General features: G+C 33.6%; 1 protein-coding gene across 2 annotated transcripts in view; it reads right to left on the bottom strand.

Moving 5' to 3' along the window:
• Window positions 1–633: 633 nt before the first annotated feature.
• LOC123566668 (interferon-induced very large GTPase 1-like) overlaps window positions 634–22,020 on the bottom strand; it is a 110,630-nt gene continuing 89,243 nt past the window's right edge. For both annotated transcript variants that reach the window (XM_053517718.1, XM_053517717.1), the window contains 3 exons: window positions 19,246–19,462; window positions 14,600–14,692; window positions 634–14,075 (listed from right to left, as the gene is read on the bottom strand). In XM_053517718.1, the coding sequence (XP_053373693.1) occupies window positions 9,226–14,075; window positions 14,600–14,692; window positions 19,246–19,462 (5,160 nt within the window). In that variant the 3' untranslated portion in view covers window positions 634–9,225. The remainder of the gene's footprint in view (window positions 14,076–14,599; window positions 14,693–19,245; window positions 19,463–22,020) is intronic.

Below are 22,020 nucleotides of genomic sequence, written 5' to 3'. Positions count from 1 at the left end.
GCTTTTTTATCGTAATCGCACTAATATCCATACAATAATTATATTAATATTCACTTACATTAACTAGTCATCTTGATTTTTTGTCACTTAGTCAGTTATGATTAGCAATACAATGTATCACGTAATGTACGGAATGAACAAATATAAAAAAGGAGGTAAAAAAACGTTGATTTAGAAACCTTTCTGAATGTCATAATTCAATATCTACAAGTTTAAAACACTCTCAGGGGTTGTGGTCGGGGATCAAGGTGGATATAACATACTTCATTCCGTACAGGGGACAATTCACGGATAATGCCAATCGTTCCCTATCATTACGGAATGAATGAAATTACATACAAGCATTCATTCTGTATACCCTTAATCGCAATTAAGGTACGAATATTAACTGGATATCAAGAAAACCTTCACAATAACCACCTATTTATGTGAATATGTGGATGGCAGAAGTGGGAACTAACAGGCAGTTTTGTCCTGTTAACATAATTATCCGGACAATACGCAAAATTGCCACTTGCCAGATAATTGGATATGTGACATTTTTAGAGAAAACTGTCTACATAAATAAGTGGATATTTGGTTGTCAGAAATACGCCACCATATAATGGCAATCCATGAGTAAACAGACAGACAGACAGCCAAACAGATACTTTTATTTACAACCAGGTTCTACAGCATACATACATGAGAACAACATGATTTATTATATTAACAAATGTGGATGTATATACATAGCAATATTGAAACAAACATTTACATAGTTTTTTTTATATAAATGGGGACAGTTTGTAGTTTTAAATAGGTAATAATTCTAGAGTTTCTATGTGGTAGACAATAAAGTTAACGCAGTACACATTCACAAGGGTGATACTGACCTTGAATATATCGACTATTTCAGTGGAACCATGTGCGGGGGTGTTTCCGGTCTAGTTGACATAGGTCAAAATAAATAAGAATTCTGTGCGCGTTGTGAATGTGTACACGTGGAGCTGTATTGTTTACTCACTAATGTGATTTCAAATAAGTGTCATAACAGTTGTCTAATTTAATTAAAGTATAAAATGGATATATATTATTCATGGTGGAATAGATCTACAACTGCGGTAAGTTATTTCTAAGTGTTATACAGTTTGTTACATATTTATGGTTCTGGAAAATTTCGGGCTACAGATAAATTATGGTATGACTTCTCCTGAATTAAAAAGACATAAAGTGACATAATTAATTAGAGATTGTAATATTGCCACATGACGGGCCGGGGGAGAAGCATCACATTTGCTAGGGCGGAAGCGGGATGATATACCGTATTTTAGCTGCACCCTTAAAATATGATTCACTTGTTAAAAAAGACATTACACATTTAAAAGAGATAGCAACATTAAACATTTAAAACGGCAATGATACTATCTTTTTACTGATTAAATATGATATTAAAACGTTTGATACCGTTAAGATTAGCTAAATGATGTCTAAAATTCAGCTTGAAATGTGCAGATATTAGTTAATCAATTATATTGATATATTAATTATAGGCAAATATCGTAAAAATCATGCACACGGACATATGCATATTAGTTCACCAAATTATTGGCCATACGTTTATTTACGACTGCCGGAAGTTTCATAACAATCTATATTGTAGAAAAAAATCTATCTGCGAAAATGAATCAAAATTTTGATTTCACGTAGACTTCCATTATGAAACCGTCTGTGAGGTTTGAAATTTTTAAATCAGTCTTCTTCTAGCAAAATATCAAGCACAAGACTCTTTGTTTATTATATGCAAAATTTTCTAAGTCTATTATGAAGTTTTGAAAATTCAAGTTTTAATCAATTTCTACATTGTACATTGAGGAAAAAAAATTGATCAGAACGTGCAGAAATACCTTACTACTTGCTTATTTCATCTATTAATAAGGCAAAACAACACATTTACTCAAAAACGGTTCATTGAATAATTGCAACAAATTCAAAAAATATATCAGATAAAATTGACACATTTAACATCACTTACTTTTTGCTAACATTTTAAATCTTATATTTCTGAAATATTGCATAAGTTTGGACACATATATTGTAAACGTCATAAAATGTCCACAATTTTAAACGTAGACATTTTATAAATTCACCAGCACATCCAATATTTAGAGAGTCATAAAAAGACATCAATGTTACAGTTTTTTACATTTAAAAATCAAATTATAAAACATACAACAGCATCATTATTTTGTCAAATTTTGACAGAAAAGTAAACCTGTGTGGATAATGTTTATTTATTATTATTTTTTATCTATGTTTAGTATTCACGCCTTTGAAAAGATTCGATCATTTAAAGCTATTTGCATATGAAAAGAACTGTCAGTGGACAGTCACGCTCGACTATTCAAATGTTTTGTCACAAAAATGTTTTATTTTTAATTATAGTCTAATCTGTGTACAAACAAAACAAGGACATAAAATAATTAACACATTAAAAACATCAGTACATAGTCATTCAAATCATTAGAATTATAAGACACTGTTATATTACACTATGTCTATCATTCAAATTTACATATAATTATAATAAAACCAAGATGTTGTTGCTAATCGCTTCTGAAAAAAAGTAATAAAAGTGCGACCTAAAACTACATTGAAGCACAATACAATTGTCCAAAAGGCAGCACACTCGACCTTTCTCCGTGCTTGACTCCGAACCAGGCCATTGCCATTAAAAGGGGCTTACCTCTTTCAAACATATAATCAGAGCTTGAGAATGTCTATCCTGGTGTAGACTTTGATCTTTGACATTCAAAAATCATTTTAAGTCTCAGATCAAAAGCCGTTGATAATATCAGAGATATTAGATTCTATTAAGAACATTCACCAATACAGTCCAAGTTTAAAAGGGTATATCTCTCAAAATCCATACAGCGTTACGAAAATTGTTTCTCCTAATATAGGCTTAGATAGTAAATAACTTTTTAAGTTTCAATTCAAAAGCTATGACTGATAGTAACATAAGAAATCTGCCTAAAAAAAACAAAATTAAAACAAAACAAAAAAAAATAACATACCCCTGTCATAGTTTTAAACAGAGTTATAGGGATTGTTTTACGTGGAGTGTACTTTGATAGTGAACAACAAAATAACCTCTTAATTTTCAGAAGCTTTGGAAACAAAGCAATTATTTGACTTTATAAAAAAAATTAGGTTTAAAAGAAATTTATCTATTTAACCCTGTCAACGTTCAAATCAGAGTTATAGACTTTGACAATAAACAGCCATTTTAAGTTTCATGTTAACAGCCTTGATAGTAACAGGGACATTTGACTTTACCAAAGGCTTTAACCAACGGCAAAGGTGAAGCTAGGGCGAGTGCAATAGCTTTATTTTTTCTTCGAAAGGTTGAGCTAAACAGGAGAATGAGTTGCTGGTACCTAATGTAAAATGCATTCAAGATAAGAAGCTGACAGCTGAATTACAATAATTTTCAAAAACATCTAAGACAACCAAATGTCATCTTAGTAAGATCATTAGAGACTGGATTAGCAGCATCCTCTTGTCATATACAATGTAACATACATGTTAAAATACAATGTTGTATGGACATTATTTAGATAGATAAAACATTCTTCTATTTAGAATATTATAACAGGTTTAAGCACTTAATCTAATTAACCTGGAATCACTGAGGAAAAGTTTCAATTTATCCCTATCAGATAATGTTAAAAATTCTGGTTGACTTCTGTTGCTTTCTGTGTCATCTTGAAACGTATATCATCATACAAACTATATTTTAAAAATGCATGGCTTTCTGTTTTTATATTATTACAAAACGAACATTTTCGCTGTTCAACTGCAAAAAATGAGATAAAATCCTAACCGAAAAAGAAATGCTTAGTCGTAAAAGATCGTAACTTTATAATGAAGACAAACTGAGTTATGAAACCTATACATTTGTACTTCGGATATATTCCACTAGTGCTCACTGAGATACCAATTTACAAAGTTAAATGTCTGAAATTTGCATTACTATGTAAGAAAACAACAATAAAACAACAACAACAATACGAGAAAAGCCTAAAAAGTTATAAAACATAGACATTGCAATTAAGGCCATCACTGTGAAAATTTTTTTTAAGTTCCAAACAATTCTAGCCAGCGGTTGCTAAGATACAAGTTGCTTACAAAACTAAACCAAACATAAACACTTTCAGTGCTGTTTGATCATAGCACTAACGTTTCAATCCATTTGCACTGGTGGATACTGAGATGATAGTTTAGATAGATAAACGTAATCAAATTTAAGACACTGACGCCAGTAAAATGGTGATTCAAAATAAATCTTCCTATTCGAACAGTCGTTCGTCCAGTGTTTTATTTGTACCAAAGATTTTCACTGTGGGGAAACGGACACCGGATATAGCTCAGAAAGTGATAAGTAAACAGACAAATGTGCAGTTGTTTTTCTTTACCAGAGGTAAGGTCTTGCTGTATTAACGCTTATCTACCGTATCCACAAATGAAATCAGTGTTTGAACTAATTGCTGAATGATAAATCTGGACTATTATGTATTGTATAATGCTTACGAGTTAGCAGAGCATGAAAACTTTTACTAAAAATATGAGATGATCACCTCAAAATTCACAAATTTTCAACAAATATTGTTATTTTAAGAAATATTTCAAATAAATTAAAATTCTAAATCGTACAATTTTACAAGCATAAGCTAAACTATTTTTATTGTAAGAAATGGCAATGTAGCTTTTAAACACTTAAAGATATGCCCTTAGAAATGTTTAAAATATTGTACTGGGGATAGCCATACTATGTACTGAGTATAGTTTCCAAGTTGACAAATGTGTACTGTGGATAGTATGTAAAATGCCGGGACAAAATCCCTGTATTCTGATAGTAAAACTGATCATGAACAATATATGTCTTTTTCAAACATTTTCATTTACTACAGTCTTTAGAAATATTTACCATACGTACGTCTAACACTAGTATCCAAATGTTGTACCAGTGGTAGCAAGACATATCCCATTTTACCATAGGCAGATAGGGCCAGGGCAGCAACATTCAATGTCATCTTCGTTATCAATTATTCGACTTATTACTAGGTCTTACCACAATATGGGGGCAATGAAAACACGGATCTATATAACAATCCAATATATTACCGACTACTGTTTGATCTGTGTTATCCGTAACAAGATTTTTTTGTGAATTTCGGATCCAGATATCAACTACACGTTATCTTAACGGGCCTCCGTGGCCGAGTGGTTAAGGTCGCCGACTTCAAATCACTTGCCCATCATCGATGTAGGTTCGAGCCTCACTCGGGGCGTTGAAGTCTTCATGTGGGAAAGCCATCCAGCTGGCTTAGGAAGGTCGGTGGTTCTACCCAGGTACCCGCTCGTGATGAAATAATGCACAAAGGGGCACCTGGTGTCTTCTTCCACCATCAAAGCTGGGAAGTCGCGATATGACCTATAATTGTATTTCTAATTCAATCTAAGTAACAATGAATTTGACCCATGCTCTTCAAATCAACGTCTATATGCAAGTTGCCGAAATACCAAGGTTGGTCGCAATATTTAGTTTCTCTCTGTAGTTAACGTGCATAGACCATGTTTGTGTTCTAAGTATCAAGAGACCAAAACGCACAGCACCGTATTAGAAAAAGCGTCAAGTGTACCAAATTAAATCACAATATTTCATCCCTAACTGATGACTTCTGTGTGCAAAGCGTGCCTACGTTATTTACAAAGCTATACCATATATAGCAAACACCGCGTCAATTCTAAGGCCATATGTTTTGAGTCCCTCGATAAATCAGACTTAAACTTGATACCATATTCAAATATTTGCGACTCGGACGTTGAGGCTTGTGAAACACACACACTATGGTTAACTAATATATACTCGTGAACTCAATATTGTTTACCCATTTGTAACTTAATTGAAAAAATGGATACTTATTTCCGTGGACAAAATCTATTTAAATTGAATTGCAAATCGCACTTTAGAAACTAAGAAAAGTAACTGAACACCATCTGTTAATGCAATATTTACTTAATTTGACCAACCTTTGCAAGTATTGCTCTGCAAGGCCGAGTAGTTAGACAAGTGGACGGAAAAACAGACGAGCATACCGAGAGGTCAGAGTGAAACTGTTTTAGGTACATACAGGTAAAAAGCACTTTTGGTCTCATCCCTCGATATGAACAATGATGAAATTAAGTCCCCATGACTTTGTATAGAGGTAAAAAGCCGTAATCATTATCCCAGTCTCATTATTCAAAATGCATCGTTACTATCCTCAATCCACTTAATAGCTATCCCCTGTGCAGTTATTTATTTGCTTCGTCTATCCTCAGTACATTTTCAGGTCATCAACAAGTATAAATATCTTCGTAACAACAAAACATATCGTATTGATAACTTACACAATACTGGACAATGTAATTATTATAAAATCGCTTGATTCAGTTTTTATTCTTATTTTCTATTTGTTGTTTTATGTTGGAAATCCTACCACATATATTCTACGCGAAGTCTAGTTGAAAGTTTTCTTTATAATATAATTCCTCCGAATATATAAGGACAGTATTTAGACCAGTGAAATTAACTGATGTTATTCTATTTTGATGGTTGATTCTTCTTCACGAATGTACTGATTTACAAGTGTTTTGTTATCAATTTGTCATATACAGCAAAAGAGGATCGACCTCGCGAATCCCCGATTCTAGTTAAACATAGGACGGTTCCTGTAATATTACCAAAATAGTTCCAAAATATTTCTTATGAACATAATCTACTTATTGTAAAGACCTAAGTAAGTACTTTTAGAGAAACACCAAGTATAAAGGCTTAGTTGTTATTTCAGCTTCATATTTTCTTCACTATGTTTTGTATGATATCTGTATGACATACATAAGTACATAAGTAAAACATATCAGAAAACATATTCTGAGAAAATAAATATAAATGAAAAATGTGTCGTGAACTTAAAGTTTTGTAGTCTCAAGCAAGAGATGACCTTCCTACCATTTTTTTCACTCTACTTTCCAATGGTCGAATTCGAAAGAATATGGTTATCAAATATATGACTTTGTATGGTACAGTCTTTGACGTGATTTCTTTTTGGTATTTAATAAAATTTTGCTTTTCTATTTATGAAACAAAATAAATTTATATAAATGGTTCAAGTTAAAGAAACTATTCAAATCTTTGGGTCGTATGTATTATTTTTTATCAAATCCGCGTTTACTAGAAATTTTTCCTATTTTAAATGCTATGAAAAGAAAAAAAAAATAACGCAAGGCACTCATTAGTTAAATATTTCATAAGGATGTAACTCATTCAAAATCAAATCTTAATATATCTACCTAGAAAATAAGGTAAATACTATATTTAATGATGCATTTATTAACTATAATTAATGAGGACCACAAATCATTCAAAGATATAAGTATGACAAATGATATACTTTGTATGTTTTCCGAGTAATTCGAACAAGAATATACATTAAAAAAGAGGTGTAAACAAGAAACAATCGATTTATAGGAAAGTATCAATCTAGCTATCATTTATAGCTGATACAAATGGAAGCATCCCTTTATTACGTAATACTATCTTTTCTCTATGTCTAAATATCCAGAAAACTGTCATGGTATTGGGGTAAATACAGAAGAAAGAACTGTATTCTTGCCATGTTATAGGATTTTCAGTAGTATAAATAATCTTAAACGTTTTTATCAAAAGGACAATGATGCGTGTTTTTCTTGTTGCACTGCTAAACACCGGACATGACAAAAACGAGACTCTTTAAGGACGCAGGAATTTTTTTTATCTATCATTAATATCTTTTCTTACTCTGTGAGCTTGAAGAACATTAGTTTCTAAGACAAACAAGAGTAGAAAAAGCACAGTTCACCAAACTCGTAATAATACTCTTTCGGACATTTTCTTAACCCACTCTTTAAACATTTCTGAAATTAAAATTGGTAGTACTGGTGTTTTATTAAACATGTTGCATCCAGCCAAATTACTGTTTAATATGAATAAAAAGTGATATAATTATCAAACAATAACGACAACATTACCTTTATAAAACTCAAATCAACGTGTCACAAGAGTATATATTCAGATAATGTCCGAATCAAACCTGGGGCCGTATTCATAAAGCATCTTAAGTATAAGTTTTGACTTAAGTTTAAGATTTTACTTAAGTTTGTGGTGATTTCAACTTAAGTCTAAGTAAAAACTTAAGTTCTAGTCATAAAACAGCTAAAACTTAAGATACGTAAGAAATGACTTAAGTCAGAAAATAAAATAGCGTGGTGAGTACGATTAAAGTGTTGTTTTCAGATAAAACACTTTAAACATAATTGTGCATGTTGTATCTGTCTGAAATTAATGTTGTTTTATTAATGTTTTCGTCCACAATAAAAAACAAGAATTACTTATTAAGTTGTTTTATGAATAACAAATATACTTATTAATAAGTAAAATAAATTTCTAACCTAAGTAATACTTAAGTAAATAATCAATTTCTTATACTTAAGATGCTTTATGAATACGGCCCCTGGTCTACTTAAGTAGATATTTGAAATGACCCTCCCCTACCACCTTGTACGTCTTACAAAAATTTATGGCGAATGCCAAAATAATGAAGTTTTTTTCTATATTTGGTCAGATGGTACATCATTAGTCATATTTTGATCATTTAACATTAATGTTTGGCATAGATTTTGATAGAAAGGAATATTTGAAGAAGCAGTTTTTTTTTGCAAATGGGGAACATCCGGAAAAAATTGCTCGTAGATAAGTGGCTGCCTTTATCTGTAAAGCGCTTTCTAATTTGTTTATCTGCAAAAGGAGGCTATATAAATCTGTTACAATACAACATATTATACTTGCTCTTACGTTCATGCATACAACATATGTACATAATTCCACAACTTATGTTGACTTTAGAATACGGTTTTCGAATAGACTGTGAAAAAATGAAATGGAATTACCCTTTACATAACATGAAAAAGCTTTTACATTTTATTGAAAAAGTGTCAAGAGTCTAGGATGAAAACTGCCTTCAAAAGCGTTTTTCGAGGGGTAAAACAATTTTTATGCAAGGACTAAGGAGTAGGTTACAAGTTTAAAATATATTTAGATATAAAGCTCACCAAAACTGACAGATGCAAACGTTAATGTAGTTATGCAGTGGTAAATAGTTTTCATTTGTTCTCCGTCCGCTCACCTAATCCATAAAATGTTCTTAAGCTACGCAGTGCATCATGCTCAGAAATATTTTCCCATGACTTTGGTACATTTGTAACATCCACAGTATGATATTCGCTAAGTTCCTCAGCATATACACCTATAAACCACATCCAAAACTTCGATCTATCGTCCATATTGTTCGCAGGCTCAATATCCCAGCCTGGAGCAAAGGTTTTATACTCCTTAAATAGATGCCATTCTTCGCTGCAAGGCACCCTGTTTTGTGGGTTACATTTAAAGTCAATAATGGAGCATTGTACTTTGGCATTTCCCATTGCACTGAGGTTGCATGTTTCTAATAAAATCCTTCCATTTTCTCTATCATACAAGCCAGAGCATCCCCACGGTCTGTGTTGTAAACATATGTGGCTGCTTTCTATATTATGTACATACCCTTTAATGCAAGGTTCACCACAAAATAAGCATTGTTCGGGACAACCCCATATTTCTGTACATATTTCTTCGACAGGGTTAAAACTGCCCCATTTAACTGTATTTTCAGAGATTTTTGTGAAGGTCTCGACAATTGTATATTCTGAGTCTTGTAATTCTTCAATAATCTTATCTGTAAATTCAGATATATTCAAACGTTCTATTCGCCCCAGTTCTATTACTACGTTGTGAAAATATTCTTTAGGAATCTTAAATCTTGAAAGAAGAGATATAAAATGTTGAAGCCATTTTTCGATAGAAGGTGTATCTTCCGAAAAGTCTTTAACACTGTTTAAGAAGCTTTTATTAATATCGCTGAGGAATTTAGAAATTTCTAGTTTTGCCAATGTTTCATACATTTTTGAAGTCTCAGAAAACAATATGTGATCCGCCATTTTTGAGACCCAAAGATATGCATATTCTTTTGGTCTCAGTATGTAACGCATAAAAGAGTGAAAACACTTCTCCTGAACTAGACTTGTCATCATTTCGAGTAATAGATTATATTTCAGTATTGGCAAGTGATTCTTCAACTCACCTTTTACTTTTACTGACATTACATCTTTCACTGACAAACGAACATATTCCTCAATTGCAGTACGCATCATTTTTGCAGCAATATCCTCAGTTTTACGCTGCATCAAGTGCGATAAAAAGCGTTCATGTACTTGTTTCTTGTACATTTGTAAGCGGACGCTTATACCTTGTGACTGCTGGTGTGCAGCATTTTCATTTTTAAACCGATGATAGGAATAGCAACTCACATAAACGGCAATCCGTAATATACATGTTATTTTCAAAGTAAAGTTGGCATTTTTTGTCTGGATATTTCTTATCAAATAATCAACTTCATTTAGAAATTTTTTTATGTCTCTACTCGTTATCTCTCTATTTTTTTGACAAATATGTTTTACCTTAAGATCAATATTCAGAAAGATAGTTTCTATATCTTCGCGTGCTGCTTTGAGGCCTGAAGCTTTAGATTTTGGACGAAATTTTTCAGCTAACTTTTTAAGTTGGGAAACTAAACTAATGTGATTTTCATTGATTTCAATTTTTTCAAATGACCCATGCAATGTTTTAATCTCAAGTCGTTTATCCAAATAACTGAAATCGCTAAGAATAGAGTTTAGAAGTGCCGCATGAGTTTCGTATTTGTCAGTTAGACAGTCTAAAAAGCATTTTCTCATAAAATTGTCTGATTCGGAACTTATGAAGGTATCTGTGCTTATGGACTCGTCGACAAATTTCTTCCAAATTTTCTCAAACCTTTTATTCGCCTCTTCCTCATTAAGGCTCTTGCCTAAAGGCCCTACTTCTTTTGCAAGTTCGAGAGATTTTCTTCGAAGTTCTTCGTCATGTTTTGTACACATAATGCTTATCATGATATCAACTTCTCGACCGTTTGATAACCGATCAATTTCTGTCTTTCTATTGTCGATCATTTCTTGACAAGATACTTTTATGCGGTTAAATGAGGCTTCTTGCCACTTAATAGTTATATCTTTATAATTGTTTTCGTTGAGGAATTTCTCTACTTTTTCCTCTGTTTTAGATTTTTCTGTTGCTATGATACGCTTCATTTCTGTTATCACTTCTCCTTTAGCGCTACGCAAGCTTGCATTGTCGTTGCACTGAGAAAACCTGTTATGAGCCATCTGAAATATTGTGTCACAGGACGAACACTCTAAAGTCCAAAGTTCGTCTTTCATTTTTATTTCCAACTCTATGTAAGCTTTCTTTTCAATACTATTACGAAAAGAAAAAACAAAGTTCTCTGCAAGAACACCTTTCCACAGGTCATTTATATGTATAAACGTATCTGCAAGCGTTTTAAATGACTTATCTCGTTCATTCATCGATTTTCGAACCAGATGGCTATTTAACTCTACAACTTTGTTGCAATATTTTTGATTGACACTTGCCATGGGTGGATAACCTTGCCAAAAATTAGGCAAGTACCAAACATGCGATTCCGGATCTAATTCAATGATTTGGCTGAACGTAGTGATATCCGAAATACCTTCAAATTCAGCAGCCTCATTTGTAGCTTTATCTAGGTATTTTACGGACTGAAGCAAGCCTTGCTCCATTTTTTCAGACGCCCGCACATCAGAAACGTTTTGATGTATGAAAAAACAGCTTTTTCGAATGTCTAATCTGTTATTTGCTAACTTTAGTCTTAGGAATGCATGCGCCAGAATTGGTAATATATCGCGCATTTCACTGGAACTTTCACCCATAACATTTAACATCGTTATATCTCCTAACCCAGTTATAATAGTCGAAAGTTCGTTGTCTCGTTTGAAACAGGTTTCAGAGGTGTCGATAAATTCTGGTGCTCTAACACCCTCGGTATCAATAATTAGAACATATTTAAAAGGAATTTTGAAATCGTTGCATTTCTGGCGGGAAACGGGTATAAGCTGCATATGTATGCCTCTTGTACATCTTCCAGAACTTGTTGGAAATTGTAAACCAAACATAGTATTGAGTAACGTTGATTTTCCAGAACTTTGTACGCCTAGAACCGAAAGAGTTAAAACATTTTCCTTACCAGCTAAATTATGTAACAGTTCTAGAACCATTTTAATCCATCCAGTTGGCATATAAAAACTGTTACCGTCAAGCAATTCAAAAGCATATCCGTAAGACACAAGATTTGCAACAACTCTTGCAAGATTTTGAATTGGAGGAAAATCTATATCTTTGTTGCGACTGTTAGAGCAGATAAGAGAATCACATATATGACCAATTTCTCGGAAAAGGTGACCAGTCTCCAAATAAGTATTGTCAGCTTTCTTTGAATAGTCAGCCATGTCTGACCGAAACTCTGCACTTCGTTTTGAGGGCTTGTTTTCCATGTATATATGGGTTCTCCTTTGGCGTTCAAGAAGTAACGTCATCCAACTTAAAAAGTATTGAAGGAATGAATGATCGTTTTCATGGCCGATGAGGCTGTCACTAAACAATTTAACAGGATAAGTTATCTGAATTTGTTTTGGATCTCTTTCTTCCGATATTTTAGTTCTGATACCATCATGTAAAGTTAAATCACTGTTTCTGTACATTTTTTTCAGAAGAATACCGAGTTCTATAGAATTCGTACTTTGAATAGGTGTCACTAGTTTGGTCCACATTGCTGGTTCAGCTATTTGTTCCATTGATTCTATGATGGAAAATGCCGACATAAATGCGTCCTTGCAAGTGTCAGTTTCGTCAGTTTCTATTGAAGTTTTCATCAATCTTTTCTCTAAAGATTCAGTAGGGATCGAATGAACAGAAAGCGATCCGGATATTGTGTCTCTGGTTTCCGCTATGATGTCGACATAATGTTTTTCATCGACTTCAGAATGTGTAGAAATAATCTGTAGTGCTGTACTGTCATAAGCAAGAACCAAATCTTCCAATTTTCTCAACGTTCGAAATATTTTGCCATCTCCTGGACCTAGAGGACCGCTAAAGATCAACACGACTGATTTAAACTGTATGATTGTTTTCTCTAGCAATGAGATGTTAGTATGAAAAGATTGTGAGTCAATAACTATAACCATTATATCAGATACAGCAGATATGAAGTTAGAAACACTTTCATTAAAGTCGTGCCTCAAATCCCCTCTCAAATTTAAAACCATTATTGGCTGGTTAAATGCATTGTCATTGCAACTTACAACGGGCAGATAAAACATCTCAACGTTACCTGCTGTCGAGTATCTGGTGCTCGTACCTAATGGACGATCTTTATGAAAAAATGTGTTGGAACCATTTTCGCATAAAATACTATTTAACAGTTTAGATTTTGATAAGTTTGGTCTTCCAAAACGAGCAAATGAAACGACATTAATCGGCAATTTTAAAAGCTCAGACTCTCCTATCTTATTAACACAACTGCTATTTTCCTCCATAGTCTCAATAACAAGCGAACGGAGTGGCCATAATGCCAGTATGGACTTTGATGACGGATATTCCTTATGAAGGAATGGAAAAGAGATTTTACAAAGATAAAGTTTTTGAAAGAGAAGTTGTTTCAGGAATGGATCACAACATTGATACACTAACGAAAATAAGTCATGTGGACTAATGCTATCAGATTCACGAGGTCGATACAGAGCTTGAGCAGACCCTTTTACTTGAGCATTCGCTTTTTTCACCATTTGGTAAGATCTGTAATCCATAGCGTCGCTGTTACCTGATAAAAGCCTTTTGATGAATATATAAGGTATATCTCTAGGTGAAAGCCACTTTCTTTCATGAACGGAATAGTCCAGCTGAATCACATCTGAAATCGTTATTTTTGTCTCGATTTTCGCAGTTAGGCCGAGCGTATTTAGTATACATTCTATTTCAGCAACTTTTTTCCAGGCTACTGAATCTTGAAAAGTAAAAAACAAACGATCTGATAAACACGTTGGAGAAACAGATCATACGCTACTAATTACTTTTCTATTGAAAAGATAATGTGACTTAACATTAACGTGATATTAAAACACATTTTAAACTGTGTCTTAAGAATAATTCATTTTCCTTCGTTGTATATCAAGCTCATTGTAAAGCAAAGTGTTCTTATATTTCTTTTGCAAATCTATTGAGGCTGATTTCTGCCATTTCGTGTTTTCTTCCCGCGACCAAGTCGAGCGAAAACAAGAGTATTAGCAAGTTAAAATGGCAGGTACTCGGGACGCAGTCTCCCTATTTAGCGGGAGCGCGGAGAGAAAACACAGCATTAGCGGGATCGCGGGGCGAGAGAGCGCTTCTAATCGGGCTTTCGCCCTGCTCCCTCACCATTATAGTTACTATATTAATTCATAAGATGCTAAATTTTAATTTTTTACATTTTAGTAGTATCTCAAGCTATTTATTTTTCCGACACAACAAGTTACTTAGATAAATTTTTACCATGCGTGTCATAGTATTCATCTTCATCTGTATCTGAGTTGTTGTCTTGCCTTTCATCAAACTTTGTCGCAAGTACCCTCCTAGGCATTTCCACTGAAAATAATGTGAGCAACATACCAGATAAATGGAAAAAGATTAACCATCGATCCATCATCGCATAAAACGGTTCTGTTGATTTTTTGACCATGCATAAAGGAACTCCGCAGATGTTGCATTCTAAATTGTTTACACTTCATTTTGTGCTGTTAAGGTTGAATCGCCCCAAACTTTTTTGCCGAATTTCGTCCTCAAATTTTTACTGTACAAAATTCAAGATATGTGGGATTGAGCTCCGTTTTACTTTGTCGCCATTTTGTTCATGTTTTTTGCTATTATGTCCGAAACATGGCCCCTGACGTCACTTTTCGTGCAACGCACGGTTCCGAGTGCTTTCGGAATTTTTCCTTTCCTGCGCTCTGAATGTCATATGAATGAAAAATACAAAATGATTATCACTTTGCGTTCAGAAAATGCTACTCAATGGTACAAAATTCAGCGAAATAAGATTTAAGGTTAGGACATCAGAGACGATATTGTGACGTCAGAACGGAAACACTCACATAAAGTTTTGTTACAAATTTTGCCTTAAAATCCAGTTTATAAAAAAATCGGCTCGATAAAAAAACGTATAATTTTGATATGTTTCGCAATGTGTGTACGTCTAGTAGACACATAAATACTTATATTTTTCAATATTTGACGATATTTTACCCCTACCCATGAAGAAATGACACGCTTAATCGTCGTTTATTTAACAAAATAATTTAAAAGGTATGCGAAGCTGCATGTATATACGGTACATTGGGAATGAATTGATGAAATGAATCAATATTAAGTATTGAGAGACCTATGGTGAGATTTGCTAAGAAAGTGTAAAAGAAAAAGTCGATTTTCTTTTAAAAAAAAAAAAAAAAAAAAAAAAAAAAAAAAAAAAAAAAAAAAAAAAAAGATATTCAGATTGTGAACACGAAACTACAGTTTTTAAATCCAGGGCATCCAGAGAAACAGGTATGGCTTTTACTAAATCTCCGTACTCAGCTGCAACTGGTGAGGGTTTTCTAACATATTTCTAGTATTTATTACTAAGAGTTTGTAACTGCACTTGATCAAAAGATTCCCGCTAATAAATGAATTAATTGCATCGGACTAGGAGTTGTGCTTTGTTGTTATAAAAAGACACTGCCTCAAGAATAGAGTTTCTGCGTCTTGCCAGCTGTAATACTTTATCGTCATCTGAAGGTCTATCCTTAAAGAATAAAGTCTATTAGCTGGACTAGCTACACTGCCTTACTTTGACATCACTGTCTTTGTCTTTCTCGTGCGGAAGATCGAGACTTTGATCGCTGGTCGTTTACCAAGGATGTGACAAAAAATGATACCAGTTGCTCAGCATTATGCGTATAGAACAGACTCTTCTCTCACTCATAATCTCGCATGACTAAGATCTGGAGATTGATGTCTGAATTGGTAGATTTTGTTTCATGATTCACATTAAATTAATCCGTGTAAAAATATTAATTTCATATAAGATATAGGATCTGGTATACTATTTCCGTGCAGATTATAGATGGGAAATGGAGCAACAGTCCGACATGCGTCGATAAATATTTCTGGTAAAATCAGGCAAACCCGTCATATCATAAAATTAATATGAACGAATTTTCTAAATATTTAAAACATGTTTAAGTACCATTTTTCATGAAATAAAATCGTCAACTGAACGCATACTACATTTTTTACAAAGCTAAGTTAGCATTTTGCATTAGACTAAGAAGGTTAGTAACAGAAATGACATCTAGTCTTCAAGCTTTGAATCTGCATTTTGAAAACATCAATAGGAATAACCAATGGATAGTAAAAAGTGGATATTGTCCATAATATTTGACCTGGCCCTCAATAGATAAATAACTACTGCGTAAGTATTCTTGATGATTTAAAAAAAATATCGCATGTGCAAATAGCTGCGGGGACAAAACGATTAGCCATCAATCTCGGGGTTGTGGGTTTTAGTCATCAGTCTTACACCTTTTTTTAAAATTTTAAATTTTCCAAAATTTACTGGACGGAAAATTGATAACTTATCTATCTATTTTGTATGGTTCATTTATTGAAAGAAATACACTTGTTTTCGATATATTTTGTAGGAAGTGTCGAATAAAAAACTTTAAAGGTATCTTAGATAAAAAGAGAAATTACTCCCGAAAATGTGCAACAAAAGAAAACAATTACATTTCGTGAAAGTCGTTGCAAAAGATATTTTAAGAATAAAAGCAAATACGGTAACACCATATTACATTGAATTTAAAGAAATGGTCTGAGGTAATTTCGAACCCGTGGTAGCGTGCATGGAAGTCAAACGGTTAACTATAAAGGTTATTTGTGTAACAATGAATCTTTTCAGGATACAAGACTACGTAAAGTAACGAAATAGCCGGAAAGTAGTAGCGAAGATTAACGAGTGCCAGGTCAAATACTTACAGACAATAGTACAAGATATACAAATTGTCAGAGGTGTTTCCTTCCACTAGTACATGGCACCTGCAGTTCAGATCGAATGTATCGTGAAAATTTCTTATAATAAATACATCTCCTTTTTCGTAACACGAACTTGAGTTGTGTAAGCTGAAAACACATTCTTTTTACTTAGATAGCCTCAGACTTTGTGGGGGTAGGGGTAAAGTTATATTATATTGCGAAACAATGAAGTCGGTGACCCCTTAGTATTTATATGTCTACTAGACGTACACACATTGCGAAACAACATAGCAAAATTGTACGGATTTTTATCGAGCCGGTTTTTTATAAACTGGATTTTAAGGCAAAATTTATAGCAAAACTTGATGTGAGTTTTTCTGTTCTGACGTCACAATATCGTCTCTGACGTCCTTAGTGTATATCTTATTTCGCTGAATTTTGTACCATTTAGTTGTATTTTCTGTATGCAAAATAACATTATTTTGTATTTTTCATTTATATGACATTCAGAGCGCAGGAAAGGAAAAAATCCGAAAACACTTGGAGCTGGGCGTTGCACAAAAACTGACGTCAGGAGCCATGTTTGTGACACAATAGCAAAAAACACGAACAATATGGCGACAAAATAAAACCGGAGCTCAGTCGCATATATCCTGAATTTTGTACAGTATAAATTTCAGGACAATATTCAGCAAAAAAATTTGGGGGGCATTTCACCTTAAATACTTTCTTATTCTGTCAAATTGCTATGTTATTTTGTCACAATATATATCGTCTTTTCTGCGAATAAAGTGAAATTTTCAAGGGAAGTAAGTATAATTATGTGAGCTTTTATGTTTTTCTGTCGAAGTATGACGTGAATTCGTCAATATAATATCTAACTCTGTCAAACTATCATGCGATCATGTCTAAAATATACGTCATCTTGTCACCTTGTGATGTGACCTTGGACTTGTTATGTTTTTAAATCTTGGTGATGTCCCCCCCCCCCCCACCACCCCCACCTATTGTGTCAGTTTTTCAACTCTCATATTAGCTGTAACATATTATTATGCCGACAGTCTTGCTGTATTGTCCATTTAACAGGTTATTATATCCTACGTTGTCTTTCAAATTGTCGTCTGTAGTAATACATTATCATATCAAAAATCATGTTACTATGTAATACTGTGATGTAAACTTGTTTATAAGATGTCGTATTAAATAATACAGTTAATATTTTATTTATATAGCACACTTTCCATGCAATACAATATATCTTAAAATGCTTTACAGAATACATTTTCAGAAAAAAGTACTGTAACATTAAACTAAGGATGTAAGACAAAAACATAAATCATGATATTACTCGGCCAGTGTGCAGATTGGTGTACAATGAAAGGAACTGGATTCTTAACAGACGTTTAAATGCATCCCGTTAGTATGCATCTCTGGTTCTAATTTGGAGAGCTTCCCACAATCTGATAGCAGTACACAATGTCCCAGCTTCCGAACAACATTGTTAGACTCTTTGTCACGACCTACGACATGGTGTGTTTAGATCATAGGTTCCTAATGGGCTGTTAACATCATCTTCATATAGACAGGGGAATGCTCATATCCTGTAAAATGTATGATTGTTTCCACTGACCTGTACCTGCATACGAGGGGCTACCAACTGAGTTTCTAAATTACAGGAACTGGGCATTTTAGTTATGATACGAGCTGTTTTGTTCTGATTATGTTATAATTTGCTTAAAACGGTGTTAAGAATATCACACAACAACGTATAACAATGGAGTAACCGTGCGGTAACTACACTATTTACAAGACATTTGATGCCTGTTGTGACCTATTCTGTGTACATGCGCATATCCAGTATTAAATACTAAACTGATTTGCTGCTCCATACCAAAATTACTTCCCAGCACTCCGGAAATTATTCATACGCGTAGTCGATTTTACCAATATCAATTCTGCTTTGGATACTTTTCATCTTTTAATGCCCAGTTATTCAACCATGAAGGGACCAATATGAGATATTCTAAGGTCTGTTCTATCTGCTATATATGCTGGCCTTAAAATGACAAAAAGTGTAATAAAAGATAGGCGTATTAGGTAATAACGTTTAATAATTTATAAATAAAGTTTACCTTGAGGGGTTTCTGTTGTTTTAGACGCTAATTTGCCCTGAGGACTTGCGCTTATTTCTTTTTTCATCATTTCTTCAAGGCGTTGTTCAATGTATTCTGCAAGTTCGAACTGATTCGAATCCTTCAGTGCTGTCATAAAACTATTAAAGGCATCCACACCACGTTTGCTAATTTCAATTATTAATGATCTGTTACGGTCTGATGTTGTAGATAAATCCTGTAATTTAAAAAAAAAGACAGAGTAAAATATACAATACAACAACGTTATGACGTTATGCAGTAAAACGCTACGAATCCTAAAGGCAAAGAAAATCTCATCTCCTATATAAGTGACCCCCTAAATGCTGGACATCCTAATCCCAAATATACAGGATCCTGTCTGGTCCAGTCTGATAAGAGTCGAGTCCATAATCCCTCTGTAGACTTGACATGTAGTCCATGTCAGAGGATCATAAATGTTATTGACTGTGTAGAGACAAAAACAATGTTATTTCCTGTGTTTTGCAATCTATTGATAGAAATGCAGCTTTTTTTGCTGAAAATACACAAAATTATTCTAGTTGATAGTATACTAATTGTAATTGCTCACTTGTGTAGGTTTTAGGGTCATGTTGAGTAATGCCCTGACCATTTGAATAAAAGATCTGACAGCGAATCAATTCTCATCTTTTTAGAAAGCTTTCGCCTTAATATAATTAAAAAATAAAATAATCATTTAAAACTGAATAAGAGAAATGACAGGTATTTTTATTCAACTATTATGATATTTTTATAACTAGCAACATAAACCAGATAAAATCATGATTGCAACTGAAAGATGCCTGAATGCATTTTCTTTTATTTTTAATAAAACTATGTCAATAATGAGATATAATTGTAAAGCTAGAAATACATTCTGCATGCCCATGGGCAGAATGTCGAGCCCGCCAGCTGTCTAAAGAAGTAACATTCATTATACTATTTGGCGGTGTCAGAACTGATTTACACTAGCACCTGTATTTGCATATACAATTTGTTTGACAAATTATAAAATCTATATATATAATATAAGTCCACATAAAACTCCTTACCAGGCAGAGATAGGTCAAAACACACCAAAAACATTGGATGTAACACGCATGCTGTACCACAGAAAAGTGGCTTCAGTTTTTCCCCTTGACCAGTAATAAGAAATTTACAATATATAGTTAGAGTGATTATACAAAAAATCGTTCAGATAATTCTACAAGCAAATCACTTTGCATGTTGATTGTTTGAAACCATACGCTAAATTATTGATCGAGACCCCAGCGTCAAAATCAACATGGCGTCCGAAATTCAAAATGGCCGCCAAGATGGCCGCCAATTTTCTTAGACTTGATTAAAATCATTATTAAGTAATATTTTATGTTGGCAGTAAGCAGAATGGGTTTTGATAATGAAATATTTATATGTACATTTTGAAAATTTAAGATTTTGAAAGCCTATATTCAAAATGGCCGACACAATTCAAGATGGCCGACATAATTTGGCCAAAAATTTAGATTTTCGAAATATCTAAAATATTTTGCCCACATTTCATCTTTCGTTGAAAATCTTATTGAATAAAGTTCATAATCATGAGATATAGAGCCCTTATTTCACTTAAACACTAGATGTAGCTTGACAGTTTTCCAGATTCAAAATAGCTGCCAAGATTCTCCGTTAGATGTTTTACATCCATTGGTTTCGTTGATATTTTATGCCCATTTGCATTGTTGAGATTGTATAATTAATAAATTTTACGGTGAAAACTATCTCAAACTCTAAACAATTCAAAGTACATAACTTCCAGCTTCTCCTTTTACTACAAATTTACAGCTGGCAACGAAACACATACTTAAAAGGCAATTAGCTTATTGAAAAGTGACCAATAGGATCTGGTTATTTAAATCCACTGTCATCAGAAATGAAAAGGGTGCTCAAATGAAGAAAAAGAGACGGAAAGAAAAATTTCCGTTCACACAAAGAACCAAGCAGGTTGCATTTTGGCTTTTTAGTTAATGTGACATATTATGAATTCCTACATTACGAAATGTGTATCACAATACAAATCAACAAGAAATTAGCAATAGCCCTTTAAATTCAAGAAATTCATTGAAAATGACCATTTATATATTCTCCCAATTTTATATGTAAATATAATATTGTTCCACTGTTTTCCATTTCTTTATATAATGACTATATTAAACACAATGTAAACATAATATTCACTAAGACTGAATATAAGGCTGCTTTACAGAGAAAAGGCATGTTGATATGTGAAACCATTTTCATTTTATGTCAGTATTGAATGCATTCTCATGCACTGCAGTGTTGTAATATTTTCTGGTCCTTTGATCTAGGCTTCCTCTTTTAGCTAGGTTTTATCAACTATCAAAACAACAGTCTTAAAGTGCCGTGTCACGGATGCAAAAATATTGCGGTCTACAGTATGCTCTGTGTGTGTGTAAGGGTGGGGGGGGGGGGGGGGGGGGGGGGAGGGGCACCAGTTAAGTACGAAGTCGTCATCAGCGAGATGCATAGCGCCGAGATGGTTTAGGCATGGGATTTGGACCCTCATCCCTTGTAGAGAGATGGGGTCAGAGGGATCTCCCCCAGGATGGAGTAGCCTCCTCATTTTAGCCGGTTCAGGGGGCTCCCCATGGAAATATTTGAAATACAGGTATGAAATGGCGGCCTCTGATGTATTTTTTTTGTCTAAATTTTGCAGTACTGTTGGGGGTGTTCCCATCACTTTAAGGGGGTAAAGAGGCT

This window comes from Mercenaria mercenaria, chromosome 11 (assembly GCF_021730395.1).
Source record: "Mercenaria mercenaria strain notata chromosome 11, MADL_Memer_1, whole genome shotgun sequence".
Classification (NCBI taxonomy): domain Eukaryota; kingdom Metazoa; phylum Mollusca; class Bivalvia; order Venerida; family Veneridae; genus Mercenaria; species Mercenaria mercenaria.
This window is presented reverse-complemented; position numbering and strand designations above follow the sequence as displayed.